The sequence below is a fragment of the Alligator mississippiensis genome, chromosome 1, assembly GCF_030867095.1.
Source record: "Alligator mississippiensis isolate rAllMis1 chromosome 1, rAllMis1, whole genome shotgun sequence".
NCBI lineage: Eukaryota > Metazoa > Chordata > Crocodylia > Alligatoridae > Alligator > Alligator mississippiensis.
This window is the reverse complement of record NC_081824.1, coordinates 302,083,719-302,110,916: the sequence shown is the minus strand read 5'-3', so window position 1 is coordinate 302,110,916 and position 27,198 is coordinate 302,083,719. Positions and strand designations below refer to the sequence as shown.

At 40.2% G+C, this 27,198-nt stretch overlaps 1 protein-coding gene across 1 annotated transcript; it reads right to left on the bottom strand.

Annotated features, from left to right (window-relative positions):
- Nucleotides 1-1,068: 1,068 nt before the first annotated feature.
- DIPK2B (divergent protein kinase domain 2B) lies at nucleotides 1,069-26,560 on the bottom strand. Its single transcript, XM_006267115.4, has 5 exons — nucleotides 26,168-26,560; nucleotides 17,793-18,057; nucleotides 6,757-6,930; nucleotides 2,917-3,205; nucleotides 1,069-1,703 (listed from the first exon to the last, which is right to left on the bottom strand). The coding sequence occupies exons 1-5, from the start codon at nucleotides 26,389-26,391 to the stop codon at nucleotides 1,363-1,365; spliced, it is 1,293 nt and encodes a 430-aa protein (XP_006267177.2). The 5' UTR covers nucleotides 26,392-26,560; the 3' UTR covers nucleotides 1,069-1,362.
- Between the last annotated feature and the right edge of the window lie 638 nt (nucleotides 26,561-27,198).

Genomic DNA, 27,198 nt, shown 5'->3' with positions numbered 1-27,198 from the left:
CCATGGGCTACATGTTTCTAAGCCCCTGGAGCAACCAGGTTCCTGTGCTTACCCTCACTGCTGATCCCCACCCCTTCTGGAGCAAGGTAAGTACAGATATTGTAGAGCAGCAGGCTCCATGGCAGAGGGGAGTGCTGTGGAGGGGATGGGTACCAGGGTATATAGTTCATGTCACAGATTCTCTCTCTCCCCCCTCTCCTATCCACCCCTATTTTGCTGGATTGGACCTTTGTGGGCAAGTCTGGTCCCTGGGCCATCGGATGCTGACCCCTGAGTTAAACCATAGTTTCCATAAGAAAAGCAATTTTGCACAAAAAGGTGAGGTTTTTAAGCAAAAAGAGACCAATATGAACCTAGGTGGTCCTCAGAATAGTTCAAGCTTCATCCTAAAACCAGTGAGGCTATTTTGTCCTCACTGCATCTAATGGAAAGCTGATTCACAGTGTCTCTTATCTACTGTTTTTATATATATATATATATATATATATATATATAAAAACAGTAGATACAAACGTGTATGTATATATATGTGTATGTATATATATGAATGATTATTATGATATAATATAATTGTGAATGTTTTATGTAACTGTAGTGAGAGAAAAATGAAAATATTCATTGGGTGAATCAGCGCTACTGTTTGTTTGGTTTTTTAAACGGAGAATATCTGTTCAATTCCCATTATTGTTTCCCAATCTATTGAAGATTAAAAGCAATGATACTGGGGATTATAGAAGTTACATCTGAAGAAACAGGGACTTTCATTTTTTTAAATTCCATCTATTATTTATTTCCAACCCACATAAGATTAAAGTTGTGAAATTTAAAAAAATTCGAAGGTTGGTTATGATTGTTAATGGTAGTAAACTGATCAGACATGATTTTTAATGGCACAAAATCTCTGCAAGGAAAGTCTTAAAAGTTTCTATCCCCCTTGTATCAAGTGTCTACCCCCCTTGGATCACTCAGCTTGACCAGAGGGATGTAATCTGCAATAAACCTATTCCATCTAGTAATAACCCAGATGCCTTTGTATTTAATTTTTTTATGACTGCCATGGAAAATTCCTTTAGGAACAAAACGTGTGAACAAATTTTATTAATCGTTTAACCCCCATCATATACAATGATGTTTTAACACTTAGGCCTTTGGATCACACCAAATATACAAATGTCATAAACATGCCATCTTCGAGTTCAGCTGTAAACCCCAGGCATGTTATCTTTCATCTTTCTCTGTCACATAGGAAGCCTTGGCTTTTATGAATCCTTTCAGCTGCCTAATGAAACTCTTTCACTCTTTGAGACAGCCAAGTTGTGACACACTACTCCGGTCTTTCCAGTAGGAGCTTCCTGTCAGCAGCTAATATTTGTCATTGTACTTGCAGTCAGGGTAGCGATAGGCAAAACGGGAATCACAAGATCGCAAAGGTCTCAAGAACTCCGCCAACTTTGTAGCTGCATCATTGACTTCTTGGCTGTCCAGGAAGCTGTTTGCACAAAGCCTTAGGAAGCTGTCTATTTTCTCCTGAACAGGTTGAAGGAATTTTCCCTTCAGGAGTTTAGGCAGAATTTCCTGACATACCATAATGAAATTCTGGTTCTCTCTGACTGTTTTACAGGACAGAAATGTAGACTGGCAGTCTGAAGCCAAACAGCTAAATATGTCTCTATATTCCTGTTGGCCATCGGTCAGTTGGCTACCTAATAAAGAAAATTAAAATATTTGTTAGAAACACCCATGCAAATCTTTCATAATCATGAACATTTGTAACTTGGTTAGAAAATGTCACTTAAAATCATGGTATGCTGCTTATTTATGCCAACATAACCTAGGTTAAATCAGCACATTTCATCCCAAAGTAGGGTGGACTATTTCTCTCACTTCTGATATGCATATGCTCTTGATAAATAAAGAAGTACTCCATATTACCCCAGAATTCTACTTTGCAGATAGGAAGGATCAAGTAATGAAATAGCAAAGGAATTTAGTTGGGCAGAATATAAATACTGAGCTGAAGTGTGATGTTACTATAAAAACCACAACAAATAGTTGAAACCTCAATTTTCCACCTAATAAAAAATCATTAAGATATAATCAATGATTTTGCACTAGTGGAAAAAATGGCAAGTGTAAGATTTTTTTACGCAAATAATATCAAGTTATGAATATTTGGGAATTATTCAGCTGGCTACAGAAGCAGAGTGACTTTTAAAAAATGGAGTATTTATTTAAAAAACAAAATTATTAACTTAATTGGTTTACTACTCTTGGACCAGTTCTTGTTCCACTGGTATCTTACTGAATACTTTGTGTGATGAAAAATGGAGCTTAAAATAAGAACAAATGGCAAAAATGGTGTTTTCTTTGTTAATATATATATATTTAAAAGTAAAAGTGATAAAGTGGCTTAAAATCAAAACAATTTGCTTACATTTCTACCTGCTAGCTAACTTTTTTGTGACACCTACTACATTTCAAGCCAAAAAAATGACCAAGGGACTGTTAAATATTAGTATGAAAATACTGCTGTGTTGTCTACTGTGGCCAGTCATGGAAATGGCCAAATAAATGTGAAACTACCCGTGTGGTTCTGTGCAGGCTGCTTTGGATGCATTTTAAAATACAGTGTAGTCACAGCACCATCACCCTTAACTGCACAAGTAAAACTTGTGTATTATTCCAGAAGCAGAGTTAGGCATGGTAGGACCTGGTTATGTTTTTGCTGTCACCTCTCAAAGTTTTTATGACCTAATTTATGAAACATTTCTTGCGGTTAAAAAAAAAAAAAAAAAAGGCAAACCAAACCCAAAACAAAAATATACCAGCATAACAGGTGAAAGATTCCCCCTCCCTCCCTCCACCTATCTTGCTGTGGCCTGTGACAGATGCTTATTCATTCAACATGCTGAGTACCTTCCTGCTTGTCAATGATTCCCAGTGTGCTGGCATCCCGGATGAACAGATGTCCATTGTTAAAAATGCCAAATGTGCCAGCATCAACACGGACAAAATAAAATAAGTAGTTCAAGTCATTGTTCCCCATAGAATTGACAACAGAGAGGAGCTGGAAGGCCAGGTCTGCTGCCACGTCGGGAGAAGAGCTGTAGAACTCCGTCAAGGGCCTGGTGCTGGCACTGACAATCAGCCGGCCACAGGATCCCAGATACCTTGGAAACGGCCACCCCTCCACGTCTGGGAAAATCTGTGGGGAAAAAAGGAATATGATAGATACTTTGGTATTTTCAGTGATGGCGTGTCTATGTGATTATATGCAGGTGCAGAGTGTCTCTGTGTGTACGTGCAGTACGAGCCAGGGATGTTGTATCGGTTTTCCCCTCCTCCCCTGCCTAGGTTGCAGGTGGGTGGATATAGTTTGAGAAAGTTGTTGAAGGGGAACTGTAAGCATTCTAGGGAGTGGTGCTGCCTGTTGCCAGCTCTCAATTAGCAGGCTCTGCTGGTTAGGCTCTGACTGCATGACAGAATTGTTGGATTTTTTTAAGGGGCTGTGTTGCTAACTCCTATGCTTTGATGACAAGTCTTGCAATTTTGTTTTTTAAACACCCACCCTGGGTAGAATTATGTTATTACTTGAAAGCTGAGGTTCTTGCTTTAAAAAAAAAAAAAAAAAGGGGGGGGGGGGCCTTCTAGCTCTCATGGCTCCAGAGGAATCTAGAAAATATGACCCCTCAAGACAAATGAAAATCAACCCTCTGCTTATAGTTTTCTAAATCCCATGGCTATATGATCCTGCATCTCCAATTCTGAAGGATGAGGGTTGGCAATACAGTGGTCTAGCCTCCTTCCTTCAACCACACCCAGTGCTGTAAGGGTCTGTGAATACCACACATCTAATCAGCATCAGCATATTCTTTTAAAGCCCTAGGTTCTGAAATTGTGGAATAGGTATGAATCTTTGCTTGCTTGCTTTTTATTTTTTCTTTTTAATAACGACTTCCATTCCTCATGGTTTTATACAGGAGCATGAAAAAGTGATACCAGTGTACTTTTAAGGACTTAAAAACTCTGAAGAAAAATAAAAGGAACCAAAGTATCAAAGATTTTTGAGCCAAACTCATGAATTTGGGGGCCCATCTTATGATTTTTGAATGTTTGGGTTTGGACTGGAACTTTTAGACATACCAGATACTACAATGTCTGCTCTCCTTAAGCGTGCATGTGTACACACATAACTCTGAGAGAAATCTTTATCACAGGACCATTTAATAGTAGAAGCACGTGATATCATTATCATACACTTTTGGCCATTTCACTTCCCCTTTGCCCACTTTATCCGTGTACCCAACTTTCAGGATTCCAGAGCCCTGAAATGTTTCCAAGAGATGCTTGTGTCTTTTAAAATTAACCTGCCACAAAAAATATTTTTTTGTTCATTATCCCTTAGGGAGTTACTTTTCTAAAATTTCCTTGAAGTGAGGCACAGCATAGTAGATAATACTCATTTTTGGATGAGCTATGTTTTTTTTTTATAATGAATCCATTGTCTGCTATCTCTAGAGTTTAACATTTTAAATTCATAAGAAAGGGAGACTCAAAACTCACTGAAAAGGCCAAGATAATAATAGACTTTAAAGTCATAAAATTTTTAGGCCTAGAGAAAGCTCATTTTAGGTTATTTATGGAGGTTTTGATGACTCCTCCTGAGTCCCATACAGTTGAAGTCATGGTGACTTGGGTAGAGTGGGGCTGGAGGGAAGAAATCGTTTCAGTAATTTAAAAAAACAAACAAACCTCTGAACCATTTATAAAATACTTTCCTGTTGCAGAGAGAGAGCAACACAGGGCTGTGTGATAAAGCATCAAAATTCTACCTTTGCGCCTTAGACTTCATTTAATGCAGTTATCCCATATGTGTTCACATCACATCAATTTAAGAATCTCATTCTCTCGTGAACTCTCAGAAAAGAAATATTTTAGTTAGATTGTTACTCTTTCCACTCTATTTTAACTTATTTTTGTCTCCCTAATGCACTCAAAAACAAGTACTGGAGAAAGACTTCAGCTTTTAATGGAATGGCTGTCCTAGTATTCCAGTTCTGTGTGGTTAACCATAGCAAAACAGGGCTGGAAGCACCCTCAACAAGTCATCTAGTTCAACTCCCTATCTAAACAACTCCAAGGTAAATATTTGTCTTACCCGCTCTTAAAATCTACCAAGGCTGGAGTTCTACCACCTCCCCAGGTAATCTGTTCCAGTGCTTAAGCATCACATCTATGACGGCTGTTATCAACGCCCCCCCCCCCCCCCCCCCCGTCCCCCCGCCAGTGTTTTCTTCTCCAAACTGAATAACCCTAGTTCTTCAAACCTATTCTCATTAGTCCTATTTCTTAATAAGTTTTTGTTGATGTCCACTGGACTTTGTCCAATCTTTTCACTTCTTTCTTGAAATATGGTATTCAAAACTGGACACAGTACTCCAGGTGAGGCCTTGGCAGTACTTGCTTAAGGCTTTGGTTAATCTTTTCTACAAAGACATTTAAGGCATTTAAAAGAATCCAGAAAATATTTTTTTTTCTTTTGTAAAGTGAGACTTTGTAGTTCTAAAAATATCAAGTGGATCAAGAAGCTTTGCCAAGGTAGAAGCTTATTCTTGTAGTGATTCTTTGTTTATACCATCTAGTGCAGTAACAGGACCTGACCAATGTCACATAGGCTACCAGACCAAGGAAGAAGGAATAATAGAAGCTTGAGGTGGCCATTTTTTCAACAAAGCTCAACATCCATCAAATAGTCCCCAGGTAGGCTCCTACAAGAAGTAATCAGATCTTCAAAAAATGCAATGTGCACTCAAAGAAATTCCCTCGGAGAACATGACAAATGGCTGGGTACTGCATGTATTTGCAAATCTGGACCTGGAAATGATCTCCATCCTGTAATCTTCCCTTATTATGGAGATTACTGCTGAGTGGGGCTGGAGGATAAGGAACATCCTGGGAGAAATGAGTCTGTAAGAGGCTGCAAAGTATTCCAGAGAACAGGTTGGAGGAGAAAGACAATGGAAAGGCTAGTATGAATTTGCCAAGATGAGTAGAAGTGGACAGTGCTATGGAGGGGTATTAAATATTCTCTCTGTGAAATGGCTTTTAGTAAGAGGAGAGGATAATACCAATCCCATCATACCAAAGTTGACATAAGGGGAGATTTGCAGTTCCCAGGAAATACTGGATTAGGTTTTGCCTGTAGTTCAACCAAATATCTATGCAAAACTAAACCTTGGCACAGTTCTAACTTATTTGTTGCATAGCTAAAAAGAAGGCTCAGGCAGCACTAAGGGTGGAGAAGTCAAGCACTAGTGTAGCAGGAGTGCACCACCATAACTCTGCCCCATTTTTGCATGGCCTGTCTCATTAAATCATTACAAGCAATTTGTGACTGAATGCAACATATTCACAATGCAATCAAAACATAATGCACACTGGACCTGTGCACAAGCTCTGCAGATGCTAAGTTACGCAAGCTCTGATTCTCTGAGCTCGTGACTTTTGCTGGCTTCAGAGGGTGCAGTGAGTACTCAGCATCTCCAGATTGCAGGTCTGAAACTTCAGTCTTGGCATAATTTTTAAGCCTCAATGATCAACCAGGTATAAAAGAGCATGCCACCCCATAATGCCAAGCCTAACTGTGACAAACCCTTTGCGGCTCCTTAACACCTGGAGATTGCCACATTCATCATTCCTGGGTTATCTTGATGTGGGTTTCAGGAGAATATCCCACCCCCAGGAGAGGCTCTATACCTGTAACAGGATGGGATGTGTGTTCACAGACAGTGTGTAGAGGAGGCGCAGCTTGTCTCGGTCTGTGAGGTGATCCATATAGATGCTGCCGGCATCTGGTACTTCAGCATAACGTCTCACTATTCTGTCCAGGAGTCTCTGTGAGGGACAGCGCAGCATTGGACTGGGCAGACCCTGGAAAGGAGAAAGATGCTTGCGATGATGCCACTTTACAGCTGGAAGAGCAGAGTGAAGTACTATAATGTGCTCCATACAGGCCTACGCTATATTTGATAAGTCTAACAGCAGGTCCTTATATCAGATAGCCACTCCGCCCTAACAGGTACTTTTAGAAAGGGCTCTTCTGTATTACTAGTTATATGGATCAGTGAAGGGATGTTCTATGTTAGGCTCTTCATTTAAACCCTGAACCTGCCTTGACCACAGTCTCATCTTCCAATCTTTACCTATAGCTTGTTGTCATGCAGGTTTTCAAGAAGGTGTGTTGTGAGCAGTCCCTCAATATGCGGGTGGCAGGCTTCCAATAAACAGGGAAGTCATTGATGAGTCCACAGATGACTGAGGAGGCTGGATAAAGATCAAGACAAATCATTCTGAGATGAAGGAGAAGATCCTGGTGATGTCAGGTCACAGCTCTTTCCTTTTATCTTTCTCATTTATCTGCTTCCATAGTGAGGTGACTTTGCTTTAAACAATTTATGATTTTCTATGAAGAACCAGGGGTATAGGTTGTAGCCGTGTTGGTCTAGGGACATAAGCAGACAAGGTTCTTTGGTCGAATATGATATCTTTTATTAGACCAACTTAAAAGGATTTTTAAATCCAAAAGCTTGCTAAGAACATTTTTTTCCAACTATTTAAGTTGATCTAATAAAAGATATCAGATTCACCCGAAGAACTTTGTCTGCTTATGAAGAACCAGGCATGTCAGTAAGCCTGCTCCTTTCTACCCCTGCCACCACACTAAACTTGGTCTGCTTCTATGGTCAGCATCCCTCCACACAACTGTTTTTGGAGCACTGCCTTTTAAGTCATTGAGTCTCTCTCTTCTTTTAATTAACATTTTCCAAGCATTTCCTGTCCACTTTAGCCTGTGACCCAGTTCTTCTATAAGGCTATTTATTAGAGATGCTAGATAAAATTTAAAAACTTGTGTATACGTGTTGTATGCAAGTATGCGCATAGGATAAATGATCTTTCTGATAAACCTCTTTATATAAATTATCAACAAGAAACCTTAATATCCTGCTTATTGATTCTTGTAAATAACATCAGCAACCGAATCTTAGGACTATATAAATTCATCAGTTGCTGTGTTCTTCTTTTTAAATGTGAATGTTTGAATTGTTAAAGTATATACAAACATCCACCACTGGTATAAATGGCAATGCTTATTTACCCTAATGAATATTACCATAGATTTATTTTTAAACAGCTGAATCTTTTTCTAAATCATAGAGGAAAAAATATGTAGAAATTTCACTCTCTTGTAGTGTATAAAAGGTACAAGTAGGCCATACAAATAATAGGAGGGTTTTTTTGGTTTGGCAAGTGAATAAAACTAATTAGCTTAGATTAAATCAAATTAGTTTGGGTTGGTTGTTTGACAGTTAGGATTTCACCTGGGACATCTGAGGCCACAGTTCAGATCCACTCTCCACCTAATCAGAGCAAAACTGCATCAAAAGTTTCCCACATCTCAGAAGGTATCCAGGTTGTAGCTGTATTGGTCTAGAGGAAAAGGTAATCAGAACTCATAGTAGAGATGATATCTTTTACTAGACCAACAGGATTTTTGCAAAAAAAATTCTTTAATTGCAAGCTTTCGGACACAATCACCTTCATCACGCATTGGAGAAAAGATTGTAACAAGATTACAACTGTAGTCTTTTAATTGTAAAAGATTACAATCTTAAAATTGTAAAATTAAATTAATTATTTAATAACAATTATTTAATAAATTAAAATTAATTTATTCTTAAAATTTTAGAATTACAATCTTAAAATTGTAAAAGATTACCGTCTTTTCTCCAATGCCTGATGAAGGGTGTTTGTGCCCGAAAGCTGGCAATTAAAGGATTTTTTTTTTTTTTTTTTTTTGCAAAAATTTTGTTGGTCTAATAAAAGATAACATCCCAGAAGGGCATCCTATTTGTGGAGATTCTGCCTCAAACCCTTCTTTTGGAGCTATTCACTTTATCTGAAACACTGAATGGTCACTGAGCCAGCACACAAGAAAATGATGCCTGGCCTTGTGGTTAGCACACTTTATTGACAGGAAAAAGATACAGATTCAAATCCCCTCAGTCAAAAAAGGGAATTCAGCACCAGTTTCTCACCTTTTGGGTGGATCCCCTTAACCAGTAAACTATTGGATGGAAGTGGAACCCTCCTGCTTTAGTAGTTTAATAAATATAGCCATTTTTGTGTGTTTGTTTTTTAACAGCAAAGACTAAGTAAACCAGAAATTGCAAATCATTCAGAAATGACAGAAACTATTTTCCAGCAAATAAGTAATTTACCAAGAATGCTTCACCTTGTTCAAGTTACAATTCCTTATACATTTCTGCCTTCTGGAACAGCCTTAGCAAGAAAATAAATAAATATATTTTTGTCTAACATAAAATTATTAAGGAAGAAATGGAAGTTTTGTCTTACAGTTCTCTCTGATGTGTTATTGCTGACTTTTTTGTCACTTTTCCTTTGGAAGAGAAGTGAGAAAAAAATGAACAGAGGAGAACTGTGTTAAATGAGAGATAAATGGTAGAGAAATTCACTTATAGCTGAGAGCATATGCAAATATTTGCAGACAAAGTTAGAAAGCACTGCTGCCTACAAGTGTATGTGATTCAAATGCTGAGACCCTTAACTAAATAGAGTAGCAGCAGAAATGGCAATACTGTAATGCAATCAAAAAGTATAATTAACAAATGTTCTAACTCCAGAGCTTGTCCTATTGCCTGACCTTGTTCATATACTGTAATGATCACGACCGCTCATTTCCGAAAGAACTATTTTTGATTTTTCCTAATTAAAACTATGACTGACACTTAGCTCAAGCTCTTATTCTTCCTTTTCCCCAGTACAAAAAAATCAGAATCATCCTGTATAGTGACTTGATTCAGATTGTGCAGCATGGAGCTGATAAGTGAATTTGAAGTATTCGGTATAAGTTCAACAATTACTCCATAGGCAGAACACATTCAGTTGCAATCAAATAACCTTCAGACTGCACATTCATATTCACTGACTTGCAACCAAATGATAGTTATGGTACGGAATCAAAAACATTGAATGAGTACCACTGGAAGGTTCTGGAGGTTTTGGTTGTAGCTGTGTTGGTCCAAGGACATAGGTAGGCAAGGTTCTTTGGGTAGATGTGATATCTTTTATTAGACAATCTGAGTAGTTGGAAAAATGTTCTTTGCAAGCTTTTGGGCACAAGTGTCCTTTTTCGGGCATAAGAGGCATTTATACACATACATTTGTCTGCTCTGACATGCTGGAGTGTCAGAGTAGACTCAATTAATCGATTCTGCTCTGCACATGAGCTGACATGCCTGGCACTGTGGTGAATGCATTTGTATTAATGGTGAAATGCATGTCAGTGCTGAGAAAATGGCGGCAGTGCACTTTTGAACTAAAACACCTTCAATACTGACGCACATTTCACCATTTATACAAATGCATGTACTTCAAGTATGTGTACAAATGCCCAGGGAGTGTCTGGTGTTGTTCTGAGATCTCTAAGGAATGAAAGAAGCTAAAAGCGTATCAGGGGATTAGTGAGAATGTAAATAGGTAGAAATTAGGAAAGCAAAGGGTAGAGAAGAGAGGGGAGGGCAGGAAATGAGGGGGAAATAATGCCAAAGGTAAGCAAGGGAGACTCTGCTGTAGTTGAGTTCTCCAAGGTAGAAAAGAGGCAGTCTGTGAAAAGGTAAATAGCTGGGAATTAAGAAGACAAAGAGTAGAGAAGGAAGGAAGGCGGGGGGAAGTGTGAATGGTAGGGCCAGGGGTAAATCAGATGTCAGGCAGGTTGTAATATGTCATGCATCCAATGTCTATATTGAGTCTATGATCTTTTGTATCCAGTAGATTTATCAAGTAAAGTTCGTAGGCTCATCTGCAAAAGGTATTTTGTAAATTCCCTTTGAGGATTGGAACTGAGAGGTCAGAGCGGGAATGATTGTCTTGTAAGAAGTGGGCACCCACAGGTAATTGGATATTTTTTTCTTTGATGGATTTTTGGTGTGTGTTCATGCCAGTGTACAGTTGTTGTTTGGTTTCTCCTACATATTTTCCATCAGGGCATTTGGTGCACTAGATGAGAGAGAACATTTCTGGTGGTGCAGGTGTAAGATCCAGGAATGGTGATGGTTCTGTTGTGTGGTGTGGTTACTTTGGGAGTGGTGGAGGTGTGTTGGCAGATTTTGCATTTCTTGTCCTGGCATGGTCTGGATCCATTTGGACCCAAACCACACCAGTTGGTCTAATAAAAGATATCATATCTACCCAAAGAACCTTGCCTACTGGAAGTTTCTTACATCAACAATTAATCCAAGTTCTTGGAATTTTAATTACTTAATAAAGCCCCAGTTCAGCAAAGCTCTATGCATTGTAGATATTCCAGTATTAAAGGCTTTAATAATACTGCTTGGGTATTTAAGGTTTAGCATTTGGATAAGTGTTTCACTGGTCTGGGACCTAATGCTGCCTTTACACGGGGAGGAGGAAGGAGGAGGGCCATTTTAATTAGAGCAGTTCTTGGACAGCCGCTCTACTTAAAATGCCTCACCTTGTGTATTAAGCCCCTGCACATTTAAAAATGGCTGTGGGATGCTTCATCTAAACCTCATTCAATGAGGTTTAGATAAAGCACCCCCACAGGCATTTAAAAAAATGCAGGGGCTTAATGCATGATGCTGCAGTGACACTGGACAGTTCTAATTAGAATGCAGAGCAGACTCGATTAATTGAGTCTACTCCAATGCATTCCCGTTAGAATACCAACAAGCATGCGTATAGGCCTCCTACATTTTTAGGGGAAATGAAGAGGGATTCTGGCTTTTCTGCTACTGAAAACAAACCTGTAGTTGTCAGCTTCACTAAAAATTGTCTGGGGAGGGAAAAACTGTTTTCTGTACAAAAATCCCAAACTGTTGCAATTCAGAGGGCTGGAAATAATACTTTATCAATGTAAGATCTTAAGTATTTTATCTATACAGACAAAGGTATGATGACTAAGCTGTCAGCATAATTAGTTCCCGGTCAGTTGCATGATTAGCCAGCAAAATGTGTCTATACTCTACTGCAATCCTCTTTTCAAGGCATGACTTGCAGTGACATATCAACTGGCCTCTCTGGGTATTTATGTAACACACTCGGAGTTTACCCCGACACAGAGGAGTTCTACGAAAGTCAGTCTTCCTGACTAGACTCTACAATCAAAATCCTACCAACAGATAAGGAAAGGATACATTCAATTCAGAAATTCTGCCATCTGCTGTTCATACTGAAGCTGTACTGTATGATATATTTTGTGAATAAATCCTTTAAAATGGGGGGTGGCCAACCTACAGCACGCATGGTACAAGTAGCACAGGCAGCTTCTGTGGGTGGCATGTGGCAGATCAGGGAAAAGACAAGCAGCACAGCAGCAAGATAGGGCAGAGAGTAAAAAGCAGAGCAAGAGTTTGGGCAGGGAGCACAGGGCAAGGAACAGAAAGCTGAGCAGCAGATTGGGCAGGGGGAGGAGATTGGGGTGGCAATCAGGAAGGTGCAAGCTTAATTTGTGCACACCTGCCAAAAAGATTGGCTCCCCTACTGCAATGAAAGATGAATTCAGGGTGCAAACACAAGGTCTAGATTTCTAACCACACCTAGTTTTTTGAGTCTGGAGGGAGGAGTGGGCATTTTTCATCCCATTACAGAGGCCTACTGCAAAAGTTACGGTCTCTCCTCATTTTTAAATTCCATCACTTTCCTCATCCACTTGAAGTTGGTGTTCAGACTTAGAGGTCTGCTTCAAGCATATCTCTAATGACATAGAATCACTTCTCAGTCTGGGCACTGTCTAAGGGCAATGGCAAAACAATTCTCTGGTCCTTCCCTGGAAAGGTCCAGTCATTAGATTAATGAATCACATGTTTATACTGATTTAGCCAGGTGAGGCTATACAGATTGTGCCTCAGGGGCTAAATAGGTTATAGCTCCTTTCATGTGATCAGAGTGGACTGGTACTGATCAGTGGCTTCAAGCTTGAACTTAATTGTACAGAAGAACACACTGCAAAAATGGAGATTTCTGAAAGCACCTTGACATTGAGTTTGTCTTTCTCTCTCCAGCCCCTTCTTGGCTGCTCTTCATTGTTAAGATTTAGAAATAGACCCTGCGGGAGATTGCTGAAGCTACCCTCCATCCTGTTGTTGCAGTTCACCCCAACCAGGAAAAATAAGCAACATGGTTTTAAGCAATGAACTTCAGTGTTCAAAATGCAGGCACAGCAGTAGGCAGCTATTACTACAATGCAGGATAATCCAGTGCTTATTCACAAACATGGAGTTAAATCCAGGTTGTCTCTGGGGCAAGCTAGATTTTAGTATCAAACTATTTGTAGCTTGCAATAAAACTTTTCTTTGTGGCAGATGAAATAATCACAGTGGCAGGCAGCTCAATTGATAGCTCGGTCAGGGAGGCCAGGCAGTGCAAAGTGAAAAACATTATTTCATGGTCTGTCATTTTGATTCAAGTATGTTAAGGTTTGTCATAACTCTCTGTTCTATAGCATAAAATTACTTGAGTCCAGTAGCTTTACCAGGTCTTCGATATACCTTAAGCTACAAGGAAGGACAGTGCAGACAGTAACTGAGTGACCATGGGATGTACAGTTACCCTGAGGGCATCAGTGAAACTGAATGTTACAAGAATAATGCCAATTACTTCTGCCAAGTGGTTGCTGTTGCTTATTCAGAGTTGGAGGGGTGGGGGTTTCTTTCAGTCAGGCCATGCACAGGTACTAACATTTTTATCTTGTGCAGATACTATACCATTGAAATCACAGCTCAAGATGGCACACCTAAGGAGCCCTCTGTTTAAAACTAAGAAGGTAAGTGGGAGAGATCTCCAGCTGCATGAAACTGAACAGGTGAGAGGAACACTCAAAAAAATCTCCTGTGAATCATTTTACAGTGGTCTATGTCAGAAAACTTGGATCTGAATTTAATCTCATCCCCCTCCTCCCTTCCCCCTCACCCACAACACCAGTATAGGGATATTTGGATTCCAGCTTTAGATTCCAATCACCATAAGAAGAGTGGCTATTATGTAAAACTTGTGTCCTTTTGGGCATTTTTTGATCACCTCCAGATATGAGGCTGGAATCTGGTGGTTTGATATGATTTAGAAGTGAAAGGAAACAGAGCTGTGCTCTTAAATTTGTCCAGTTTAGATTCCATTAATATTAATTTATATCCCATCCATGTATGGGATATGATATATAACATGTATGGGATATATATGCAAGTATAAGATGCAGTGTATGAGGGTTTGTTTTGTTGACTGCAGTGCACTGTGCCTGCTGTGATGGAAAGACCATGAAGATTTGTTAAGTGGTTGAAATTTACCCAGTGAATTTGTCCCTGAGTTTGAATGCTCTTCCCTCCCCCAGTGCAGAGACCAGTAATTTGCCTTGCAATTGCACAGCAGCCAACATGAATTCAGCAATGTCCTCTGCCTGCTCCCCCCTCACCCCCCCCACAACACCATGCTTCACAGAGGTGAAATCTGATCCTGTGGGAGAAATTGGAGAGGCTGAAATGCAAAGGGGTACTCAAATGGAGCTCACTGTGTGTTAGGATTTCGCCCTGCCTGTGATATTTGTATGTGACACAACCCAGCCCAGCTGAGATTGGGTTTCAGAAAAACTGAGAGTGTGGGAGGTGAGAAGGAGGTGTAATGTAGTGGCAGAGGGAGGAGAGTAGCACTTTTATAATTCAGTCTCTCTTCAGCAGATCTCTGGAAGAACAGAGTATTTCCCTACTTTGACATACATGAGCAGTTTCAGTAGATGGAAGTTTTATGCACTTCAGTGCTTGATTTAAAGTCATTTTACCCTTGTCTCTCAAGACGATGCAGTATTGAAACATACTCCTTGAGCAAAGCCTGCTTGCTAGGTGGGTTTCCCAAGCTTGCCCAGCTGTACTATTGTTTTTTCCCATGTCAGCACCAGTAAAGCACTCCACAGTGCCATCTCGTGGGGAGAGAACTGCCTCAGCATGCATGGGAAACAAGTTCACTGCAGTGTTTCAAAAAGAGGCATATTAGCACCTCAGAAGATAATGTGGATTTTAGGTAAAGAATATTCTTGTATAGGGGCTGGAAGCTCCAAGTCCCTTTCCTTCTTCTGTTTGATAAGATGATTAGACAAGGCACAAGGTGTTTTTGTGTGTGTTCAAGCTTCAAAGGAGTATTTCCAAAGGGACATTGTTGTCATCATTGGGTCCCATTCCTGTTTTGCCTTCTGCATCAGATGTGTGCTCCTGTCTGCCAGCCTTGCAAAGCTTCAGCTCTCAGATCCGGCTCTTTTGCCTCCTCGCCTCCTCACCACCCATCACGGTTCTGCTGGTCCAGATATGCTCTCAGTGGCACCAGGGTAGGGTTTGCCCAGGTGCACCTGGCAATGTGCTCAACAGCTGATGCCCACTCTGGGTCTTGTCACATATTCACTTGCAACAGTTGCAAAGCATTGGTATGTAGTGACCTGTTCAAGTCAGTAGCTTCGGGAGATAACCCTTGCCTGAAAGGGGACACCTTTGCAATGCCACAAGGGCACTTAGCATGTGCCACACCACTGAAATGTGCATCTGCTTGCCCTTTCACTGCACTTAGTGTTACATCAACTGTTTGACAGTACCCTCAGAGTCAGCCCTGCTGGCTTTGCAAGGCTAAAAGGAATAAAAAGCAGGCAAAACTCATTATTATCACGAAGACAGCAGAGGTGAATGAATGCACCCAGGGTGCAGTGCTGTGAAGGGAGAAGATACTATTTCTAAGAAGTTCCTATTCAAAGTAAATCCTCACTTTAAAGGGAAAATGCCACTTTTCAGGAAAAAAATATCCAAAGTCTTCCTCACAGGTTAGATTTTTTTTTTCATTTTAAATATGCAAGTACCAACCCTCTCTGATCCCCTCCTTGGCAATGGACATCGCAACACTTTGCCTCTGGTTCAGGGTGTGGGCAGGGTTTGTCTCTTGACTGAAAACCATACTCAGCTAAAGCCAGCATCCTATCCCCTGGCAGGAGAGGCAATATCTTGGTCAGTCAGGCATGCTGCAGCCATTGCTTAGAACTTGGTGCTTCTTCTGGGTAGGCTTGTTTTAAATCAGCTCCCTCCAGCTCTGCCTTTTCTGCTGCCTGGTTATCAGCTCACACCATATGCTTTTTCTCTCTCTCTCACTTTCCTCCCTCTCTCCAGGACCAGCAGCTGTCCAGCAGCTCCTCTGCAGCTGAGAGTGTGAGCGTGGCACATGTCTCCCTTTGCTCAGCCTTTGACACTTAAGGATTCCAATAAAAAGGCCAGCAAACTTCCTCTTGCATGACACATGTTGCTATAGATGACCTGGGGATTAAGAAATAGTAACCCTAGTTTGCTGGGCTTTCAAGCCTCAGGAACATGACCTGAGTTGCTCTGCGAGGAGGACTCCTGCCTTTTGCCTCAGAGGGAATCTTGGATGTTCCTCAATGCAGTGCTTCCACTGAGGCACCCACGTGCACACAGGCATCAGCTGAAGAGGCAGGTGCTCCCTTGCCCTTCGGGTGGCAGGAAAAGTCCCTGGTGGTGGCAGTAGAGAAGGGATCCAAGTAAAAAAAAAAATTAAAAAAAATGGTGCTACTGTCGCAAAGGTTTTGCTTCAGGGTAGAAAATCCCTGTCTAGGAATTTAGGGGTCAGGCTGCCCTTCCAGAGATGAAAACTACATGCATTTTTTTAAGTGACTTATTTAACAAGGGAAGAGGAGGACCAACACATCCTCTGGGTTCATTGCTGACACCTTCTCATTATTGCATCATTAGTCATGTGATAATCGCAAGGCTCCAGGTCCTAGAGTCACATGATCATGCAAGAATTTCAGTTTTCATTTTTACAAATAGGGATGTGGCTGCAGAATCTCAAACACCAGGCAACAAATTAAAAAAAAACTACACCCCCCACTGTTCAAGAAAATCAGTGCTTGGGGTTCTGGTTCATGATATTTGAATGTTTGAAGCTGGCTATACTGGAATATATATAACATAGCTCTGGCTAGAACACAGTTAGGATAAGTCAGAACTGGAATCTTTTTCTTCAATGGCTAAATGTGAATCCTGAACTCAAAACCCAGAGAACATTAGGAACATCCAGCTTTTCTGAGCCTTCATGGTTCAGTTATATTTGGACCAAGACTTTTGATTCCAGTTGATTCTATTTCTTAGGACCAAGTCATAACTTGGAAAATAAAGGGGGCTAATAAAATGAGGGTAAGGTCTGCCTCTCCTCCCTTATGGCTCAGTCTTGTTCTCTCCAGCCACTCTAAATCAACACCTCCTGACAACCAATTTTGGTGAGACACTTCCTGAAGGGCTGTAGACAGGTAGTGATCAGCCTAGGAGGTAGAATGGAGCTAAACAGGTTCTATAAAAAAACACCTAGTTCTCCACTTGTTGAAAGTTAAAATAGGCTGATTTTAATGTTAACCTGATTTCGTTTTCTGTCCTGCCTGGCAATAATTCATGTGGCACTGAAGAGCTGAGAGAGCACTTTTGTCCTATCCTTGTGTCTCTTTTCACAGTCATAGTTCTTGGGGAGCTTCATTAGCTTAGAGTAAGCTAATGTGAAGGTAGATAAGTATAGCAAACCACACCAGTTGTGTGTTTATTTTTAAAAAAATAGCAGCTATAATGATATCCCAGTCTCTGCTAAGCGAGGTAAGTAACAGGGAAGTGGCTGCCAACGGCTCTGCTCTACATTAACAGTATGTTTTTTGGAACTTGCTTACTAACCTGGATGAGGTCCGGGGTGAGGCGCTTTGCTTTCAGCCACTTCTGGAATCTCTCTGTCTTCCTCAAGACGCGCTCAATACTGCAGGCTTTTGTATTGGAAACGGAAGTACAAATTCTCTTGTCAGCCTGGTCATGCTGGTATTTGGTGGTTAACCTGGTGATGTCAACCAGTCGCCAGCTTTTGGCATCATCAGTGTAGTTCCCGGAATAACTGAGAAGGTAGCTGGGAGGCAGTTTCAAGCGAGGAGAGAGCCAGCTATCAAACCTGCCAAACCAAAACAAGGTCCCAATGGAGAGCATGTTAATCAGCCACATTGAAATAGGATAACCTGGGCACCACTTTCAGCTTTTGTGTTTAACTCTACAGGCGAGAGAGAGCATTTCATCACTTTGAAAATGTTTTAAATTATGGAGGGCAATAGTGAAAAAGAGATCAGCAAGTTTTGGAGGTTTCAAAATTGATTTCTCGGTAAGCTTCTTTCCCTGCTCCTTGGACCTCCTTGTAAACCTTGTAAATGCCTGTAGGTATGCTTAGCAACCCATGATGTGGCTATTTAACAACAACACCTCTGTGCCAGTAGCCTGGTACTTCTGAGTGACCCTATGAGATACAAAATGATGCACTTTAGTAGAGGAAAGACTTGGTAACCAACTAAGTTTCATTTTAGGTTCATGAGCCTGTACTTATAAGCAGTGGGGGGGAGAGGGAGACAAGTCCTGTCCGGTATACAACATGTAGCAACCCCTTAAAAAGTCTGGAGGCATGCCAGTGGGCCTCTATCGTCTGCTGCAGAAGCCACCGGAGCTCCAACACAGAAGTGTGTATACACAGCCAGCCCTTGAACAATGTTATATATGTTCAGATATATATGTTTCCTAACAATATAGAAACAATTTAGAAAACAGCTGTGTCCATGTGGTTTCCTAAGATATTTAATATTATGTAGACAGCACGGACAAATGGTTATAAATGACTAAAGATTTAAGTAATCAATGTGAATACATTGTACAAAGATGAATGGTGTACTAGGGAGAAAAAGAGGGAGAAATAAGATTCTTTAAGTGTTTCTGCAAGATCATCCAGGTCTGTAAATCTGGGTCAGTCATAATGGCAATGGTTCTGTTCTAAAATCACCTTTTTACAATTAATGTAATATACCCAGGGACTGCCGTACAGATCATAGAAGTCATTACTGGTAAATATAGCCAGTATAACAAAGCTGAGGTCCAAAAGTAGTTCTTGTTTAACTGGGAAAAGATTAACTGTAATTCTGTGAAGGAGTTTTCCTATTTAACGTCTCACAAAACATTTCATAAAACAAAAAGTTAAATCCTGTCAATGGCATGACTATGAGAGGCAAAGCAATGACACGGATAGCAATGCTTAGGATATGTTGTTTGTGAATGTGACCACTTGTCCAGGAAACAATTCAATATTTCTTTATAAACTTCCCAGAGAGATGTCACTGTGTTACCAAATGTCTTGCTGTTGTCTTATCACAATGTCAACTAGTGGAGTATCAGCCGTCACTGCTGATAGTAAGCATGAATCTTTTCCAGGTCTATTCCAGGTATTCTTTTGATGTGGTGTGATTACATTAGCCATACTGCATGTTATGGGGATTCTGTAAAGAGAATGAATACCCACTGATGTCCAAGCTGCCATTTTTCTACCTACAAGGCTAGCATATTAAACAGTACTGATCAGTGCCTCTATCAGTTGCTATTTGATTGTCTTTGCACCCTGCCCCTCCGGTTTCTTCCTAATACACTGTAATATAGCATGTAAAACTGATCCAGCAATTATACTCCAGGCTGCATAGGGTGGAACAAACCAGTCCCTTCAGAAAATACTGTGATGGAGCCACATGAATAGAGATATTGACCATGAAGGAAATTCTGACATTTTGGTATTTCCTTTCTCCTAAAAAAATAATGCAGTATCCTGTGAAGCACACTCCTACAAATGTTGGGTTGGAATGATGGAGTTATCAAGCTGATCTCAGTGAAACATCTTGTTTCAAGAAGGTTAAAATGCTTAATTTTGACATATATTGTATTATATATTAGTCAAAATGATGATGTTGAAACTAAGGCCCTTGAAAATGTTTTTCATGGAAAATTTCTATGAAATCAAAACATTTCTATGGAACCCTTGAGTCCACTGAATCAGCATTTTCCAGCAGAGAATTGTTATGCAGGAAAAGTCAACCTGCTCTAGTACACAAGATAAATCCTTGTGTTTGGTCGCCTTATTTTTTTCCTAAGCCCTTGCCCAACAAATTTTAATATGGGTAGTTCAAGGGGGAGGAGGCAGGCTATAAGGCTCTCTTCTCAATCCTCAGCTATTGAAATCAGAGGTCTGTCTGAGCCCATTATGGCCTATTAGGCTAGTGAACCTAAGACATGATGGCTTCTATAGTCAACATTATATGAAGGAATGAGATGACCACTATCGTGTCAGGCCACCTTCGATCCCCAGCCTAAATGACCAAGGACAAGTTGACTGGAGGCAATGCTGTAGTAAGGCTCAAAGTTGCACTTCCAGTCACCCTAAGATGCTTAACCAAGCCTTTCAAGTGAGTTGGTGGGCTTAGGATGACTTATGACCTTGACCTTTTTGTGGACCATTACTGCGATCTGCATAGTTAAGGATCATAGCTGGGGTCTGGCAGCTAGCAACAGCATGGCTCCTTACTCAGCTGTGCCCTCATGGCAAGGGGTGGAGGTGGCATAGGAATGCTAAGGGGTAGCCTTCTGCATAGCTTAAAATTGTAGTAGTATCTAAGGTGAGGGGGTGTTTGAACTGCCCAGTTCTCTGGGGAGAGGAAAACAGAAGGGGCAATTGCTTCCGATACACAACTCTATTGTAGCTATGGAGATATTGTGCTGATCTGTGCCTCTCCACACAGTATTGCATAGGAGGAGAACATACGGGCTGTGCAATTACATGCTGAAGAATTTTCTTGTTTTATCAGCCCCCTCAGCCATGCCCACACATGTATTTAATATATAATAATATAAGGGCACAGATGAGTATTTTGTAAGTAAATCTGTAACACACGCAAATAATATGACTTGAACTCTAACTTTCTGTAGCATCATGTCAAACATCCAATGCCAATAAAGTTTCTGAATTAGGAAATCCTTTCCTATGCACTGAGGAAAGATTTATAATTAGATCTCATCATAAATTAAAGTTAATAATTCAAAAGCCAAAGTAGGATTGGCAAGAGCTTGGGTGGATACAATTAGATGAAAAGGCATTACCAAAATAAAGTAAGTTTGAAAATTGAAGCTGAAAAGTTTTTGATCCTGAGTAAGGCAAATAGTGCAAAGGAACTTTGAGAGATACTGTGTGGAGAAGCATGGATCAGTGCAATATCTCCACAGTTACAGCAGAGTTGTACAAGAGAAGCAATTTCCCGTTCTTTTTCCTCACTCCACAAAATTGGGGAGTTCAATTCCCTAACACCCATCACCCTAGATGTTTATTTAGATTTCTTCTGTTCAGAAATTCAGCTTTAAGTGTTAATATGTTTAATCTATCCCTGCTTTGCATTATCAGTTGATGATTTCTAGAGCTAAGTGAATCATTTGCAGCAAATAAATTACACCGCAAATTACCCAACTGTGGAATGGTGCAGTTTCCTCATTTTAGTTATATAATGTAATGCTCCTCTCCATAACCCAAAGTAGAAAGAGTTTGCTATGGCACCAGCTCTCACAAGAACTTGGCAGATTCATTCCCTATAGCAAAGGTTTGAAGTTGTGCACATTGCCACCACATTGTCTTGGAAACCTACCAACCACCACAGCTACTTTCATACTACCAGCTTTCATCCTAAGCACACTACTAGAGCCATTGACTACAGTCAAACTCTGTTACAACCGGCTCTGCTCTGACCCCACTGACCAGGATGAATACCTTAAGGACTTGGAGAAAGGATTCTTGCAGTTACAATGCATCCCAAAACTGTAGCCATTCAGATTAACAAAGCTAGACTCAGATATTGCTCGGACCTGCTACAATAGCAATCCTGGGACAAGGACAACAGAATCCTTCTGATTGTCACCTGTGTGCCCCAACTTGAACACCTAAGACAAAACATTAATGACCTCCAACCCCTCGTGGAAAAGGATGATTGTTTCAAGAAAGCTTTTGGGGACAGACCTGTCTTGGCTTACAGACAGCTTCCCAACCTTAAACTGTTTCTCAGAGTACTAATGAACATCCATTCTCCCTGAGGCTCCAGGCCTTGAAATGGACCCAGATGCCTGATCTGTCCCCAGACCACAGCATCACTGGACCTAATAACACCATTCAAGATTAATTCACCTACAATTCTACCAATGCTATATACACCATCACCTGCTTACAATGCCCTTCTGCTGTCTACATCAGACAAACAGGGTGATCTCTATGTGTAAGAATGAATGAACACTGTTCTGATGTCAGCTGCAGAAAGACACAAATACCCATGGCAGAACACCTTAACTTCCCTGGACACCCCATTAATGACTTCAGGATTGCTGTTCTCAGGCAAAATAAATAAATAAATAAATAAAAATAAAAAAATAAAAAAATTAAAATCCAGTTTTAACAGGAAACAGCAGAACCAGAATCTGTCCACAAACGGGACTGTGTTAAGTATGGTTTAAATAGGGACTGTGGATTCTTATTTCAGTACCTGGATTAGTTTTTGTGACCCCCTTTGTTCCTGTGGCTTTACTGCTCATTTGTTTTTCTCTCCTAGGACTGCCACCCTCTCCCTGTCCCTGCTTCTGTTCCCCGCCTCTTGTCTTTTGTATTCTAATTCCTCTCTCCTTTTATACTCAGCTTCCTGCATGTTCCTTCACAGCATCTGATGAAGTGAACTTGGGTCCACAAAAGCTTGTACTCTCCATATATATCCTATTTAGTTAGTTTATTAAGGTGCATATCTACCCTGCCTTCATGGTATTTATCATCAACCTGAGACTTCTTTTCTGTAGAAAAGTTAGGGTAGGATTTTTAAAATAAAGAACAATAATGCTTATTTATTATTGTGGTTTGATTTGCATGTTACTTTCTTAAGTCTCTAATCAGTAAGCAGCCTGCTGTGCTGGGCATTGTATGTTGCACAACTGGAAGTAATTTTTAAAAATGTTTGAGCATAGGTAGGCTTTATGATTTGAATAATTCAAATGTGCATATACATTGGAGCCTTGGGCCAAACATGCAGATGGATAAATGCAAATTGTTGCTTCTTACACAGAGCCATATACAGATTCATGAAAAGTAATTCTGACTGCTGGTTTGAGAAAGAATGACATGATTTCTTCAGCAGAACTTAAGGCATAGTAACACCACCATCCTCACAATGCTTCTGTTTGGCATTGTGTATAGCAGAGACTTTGATGGCATGACATACTCTCCAGGTACAAAATTCATCCTTGCATGGTGCCACAATAATAAATTACTTGTATCAAATCTTACAGTTGGGGGTCTGCAATTGCTTGGCCAACACTAATTGATTAAGGTTCTAAGCTGCCTTCATAATTAATGTTTTTATTTCAAAGCATTTTTCATGGTGATAAACCCAAAATGAAAAATTGGAACTCCCACCCCCACTTTCATTATGAGTCAAATTGAATATATTGTTTGACCCAAAATAAAATATTTTAATTTGGAGTGGGGTTTTCAATTATTAAAATGAAATTTAGGTAACTTTGCACCTGAATGTCCTTGCAAAAAAAAAAAAAAAATAGAACAGTTCATTTAAAAATTGTCAACATGAAGCATTTCACCACTTTCAGCTGCTTCTTCCAGTTGCTTGTATTTGTGGCTGGATTTATTTAACTGAATTTGACACAAAGTCATTGAAAGTTTTTTGTCAACCCCATTCTACTTTTTTCAGTGATTAGGAAATTGAGTGGAGCTGGGGGGAGTGATGATACTAACCACTTTAGAGAAAATGTTCAAATAAGCTTATCAGTCTGCTAGAGATCTGTTTTGAGTTGTTTGTTTTTCTTAAATTGCTGGCAACATAAATGTGCCTTATTACTAATTAATTTACATCATTTGACTGTGCAAGGTGTAAACATCACAGATAATTAATAATTATTGCACTTTTAGTAAGGCAAAAGCTTAGATTGGATGGCAGAAGCAATCTTCTCCTTTAAGGGATATGTACTCCACTGTTTACAGTATTCCTATAAGGTCATAGGAGAAGCTCTTGGACATTAGGAAGCTCTTACACATTACTGAAGGCAAATTTAGATACAGAAACAGCCAGTTCAAAAGTCTGCCCAGGTCCCTGTTCTGCACAGGGCTCTGTTGCTTAGAAGATAGTCTTTTCCTCCTATCACTATGCAACACCCAAAGGACACAAGCAAATCGGCAGATGGAAGAACTTATTTACAGTAAGGGGGACCAGTATCTGGAATAGACTTTCCCAAGGAGGTGGTACAGTCCCCAGCCTTGGAAGTCTTTAAGAGGAGACTGGGCAGACATCTAGCTGGGATCATTTGGTCTCAGCTGTATTCCGGCCCAGAGCAGGGGAGTTGGACTTGATGATCTTTTGAGGTCCCTTCCAGCCCTTCATTTCTATGATTCTCTGATCTTCCAGTGAAGAAGCTGTCTTCCTTGCTGAAGCATCTTGTGCTCAGGTGACTACTGACAAGCATAAAATATGTAGAGTCTATGCTTGCTTAACCTGCTGTAAGACATGCTGGTCTTAATAGGAGAGCAGAGAAACTGATCCTGGCACCTTACATGAGTGTTCTTTGCTCCCCAGGGTTGTAGAGGGGGAGTTACTAGTACCACTACCCCAATGGCTATGGAGTGCTAATGCTGTTACCAGTGCACATGGAGAAGGTAGAGCAGCCCCATACAGTGATGACAGAGTAACCAAATCTGTATACCTGTAGGTGATGGCACCCTGAGTACATTATCAGACTTATTGTCACTATATATAATTCATTTATATTGCAGTAGGTCTTAAAATCCCCAGTCTGAGCTTAGGTATTCAAAGTCAGTGGTGCTATGTTGATTAACAGAGGTGGTGGATCTACCTCTAGTGTATGGACTGCAAATTCACTCTGCTTTTTCAGAGCATGGGCTGTATCTCACTTGCAAAGCATCTAGCACATGGCATCTGTGCATTGTTGCAAGACAAATACTTGACAACAGAAGAGAACTCCTCATAAGTAGTAATGTGTACTAGCTACTCTGCTTTTATTCTGACCGGCTTTCATGCTTGATATAAGAATGCCAGTACCGTGAGGATCACAAGCTCCACAGGCCAGAGATCATCTTTCCTCTATGGTCTTGTGGAGTACCTAGCACTGTGAAGCCCTGAGTCACCATTGTAATAAAAATAATAACAACAGAATTGATGATTCTATAGTAGTACTGAATCAGTCTCAGAAAAAAAATGTTATGGTTTTACTGAGGTACATTTTATGCGATGATGTAGAGATACAAAATGTAATGTGTCTAATATTACTGTAGTTGCATTCCTGTACAAAAAATATACTTTTACTACAGTCCTTTCCCCCTTAGGTTCCTAGATCTATAAAAGAGTGTGTCCAGAGCTCTATAAATCACTTTAGAAACAATAAACCTTTCCCCTGTAAAGCTTCTCCTTTTCTTTCTTCTCGGCTACAACAAGAGTTCTGCTTTTGAGCCTGAAATTGGCTGGATCAGTCTGCAAGTGACTTAGATACAAGTTTAATTCATCTAGAAGCATGTGCAATTTTCACAAGTGTCTTTATGTTTGTAGTGAAAACTCCTAAAAGCATAATAATGTTTTAGCCTTATCTGCAATTAGGCCAGTGTATCTAATTTGTAAAAGTGTGTGTGCGCGTGCAAGCGTGCACAGACTTATATATACATTGAACTTAACTAGCATGTGCACATTTTGTGATGCAGTTAGTACTAACTTAAGAAAAACCTGTATGGCTCTTAGTGTTTATGCTGTGCCTAGAGCGACTTTATACAGGCTATGAGGAGCTTTACTCCTCAAATGTACCTTCCCTTTGGTCAGCTACTTATTAGAAAATAATTCCACAGACATTTAAGCAAATAGGTGTACAGTTTTTCCCCCAGTGCTGTTTCAAATTGGTTCAGAGCCATTCTATAAACAAAAAGTTATGAAGTTTAGCTGACTTCATATTTACTTTTAAAAGCATGACTCAGGACTGAAATGTGATGATTTCTTTTTAAAAAACCCATACCGTAGACATTAATTATAAAAACTTGATGTGGTAATGGAAACCCAGTGATAAATTGCTTTTCCAGTAGTTTCTTCCTAAAGTACTTGGAAATGTTAAGGCATCTTTCACATTACTATGCAGAACATTTTCAAAATGATTGTGCTGAGTTTTCTGACCTTATTTCTTCTTTAAATAATTTCTTGCAAATCGACGTCCCAATGCAGGCATTGCACTTATCAAGTCCCAGAAAAGTCCGTCCAAAACTGTAGCCGGGTTTGACGTGGGGCACAGTAGGAGAGGTTGTTGCTTCTGAGAGAGGGCTGCGGCTCAGAGTCAAGAACTGAAGCAATGGAAACAGACCTACAACATTGCTGGAAAGGTAGTAGATCCAGCACCCCATCTACAGTACCTGCAAGCACTGCCTTTTGGAAGCTGCTTAATTCTATATTCTTTGCACCTTTTGATGATTGCTGTCTGCGGTTGTTGGCCTCTCGATGCGGTGTGAGGAACTTGGTCCAGGAGAGGCATAAACCATCCCCATCCTGCCAGCTGGTTGGTGGGTCTATAGATTTGAGTTCTTGATGAGAAAGAATATGGTGCATGGTGGGAGGTGAGGAAACGTATGGAGGATGCAGATAACTTGGGTTGCCATAGTTACCTTTCCTCTACTTGGTGCAGCTGTTTCAGCCCCTGTTGACCCCACCCATCACCAGCTTGGAAAACAACAACAAGAAATGCTCATCTGCACTTTATGCAGACAAATGAAGGATATCCTGTTGCTGTAGCCCAGGGCATACAAAGGAGTCTGTATAGAAGTTACCCCAGATATGACAATGACATGGCAGAAGCACAAAGTTTAACATAAGCAAAAAGTTGAAAACTTGTCTTATTATTTGCATTACTATATATATAGAAAAGGCACAGGGCCTTGGCCTTTGCATAGCCCAAGATTGCTTTGTTTCTTATATATCCCCTTGGCTCACATTTCCCCTTATAACAGTGAAGATCTAAAGATTGCCAGGGGGGTGATTGCTGTTCTGTTTCTTGATAATTGTGTAGTTTAAAGGTTATCATGTTGCAGACTTTCAAATTGTCTTAGATGCACATATAATGCAGTATAAAACTTTCAAAAGCAACTAAGTGACTTAAAAGTGACTGATGGACTGACATACCTAAATTTCCACAGATTTCAGCAAGACTTCGACAT

Bases quoted from the DNA above. Each gene is read 5' to 3' on its own strand.
- DIPK2B (XM_006267115.4), bottom strand. From the start codon at position 26,391: ATGGGGTGCTGGATCTACTACCTTTCCAGCAATGTTGTAGGTCTGTTT. The intron at 3,206-6,756 runs GTATAGAGCCTC...TTTTCCCCACAG, and splicing joins CACATCCCATCCTGTTACAG to ATTTTCCCAGACGTGGAGGG. The intron at 1,704-2,916 runs GTACTCAGCATG...TTTCTTTATTAG, and splicing joins AATCATTGACAAGCAGGAAG to GTAGCCAACTGACCGATGGC.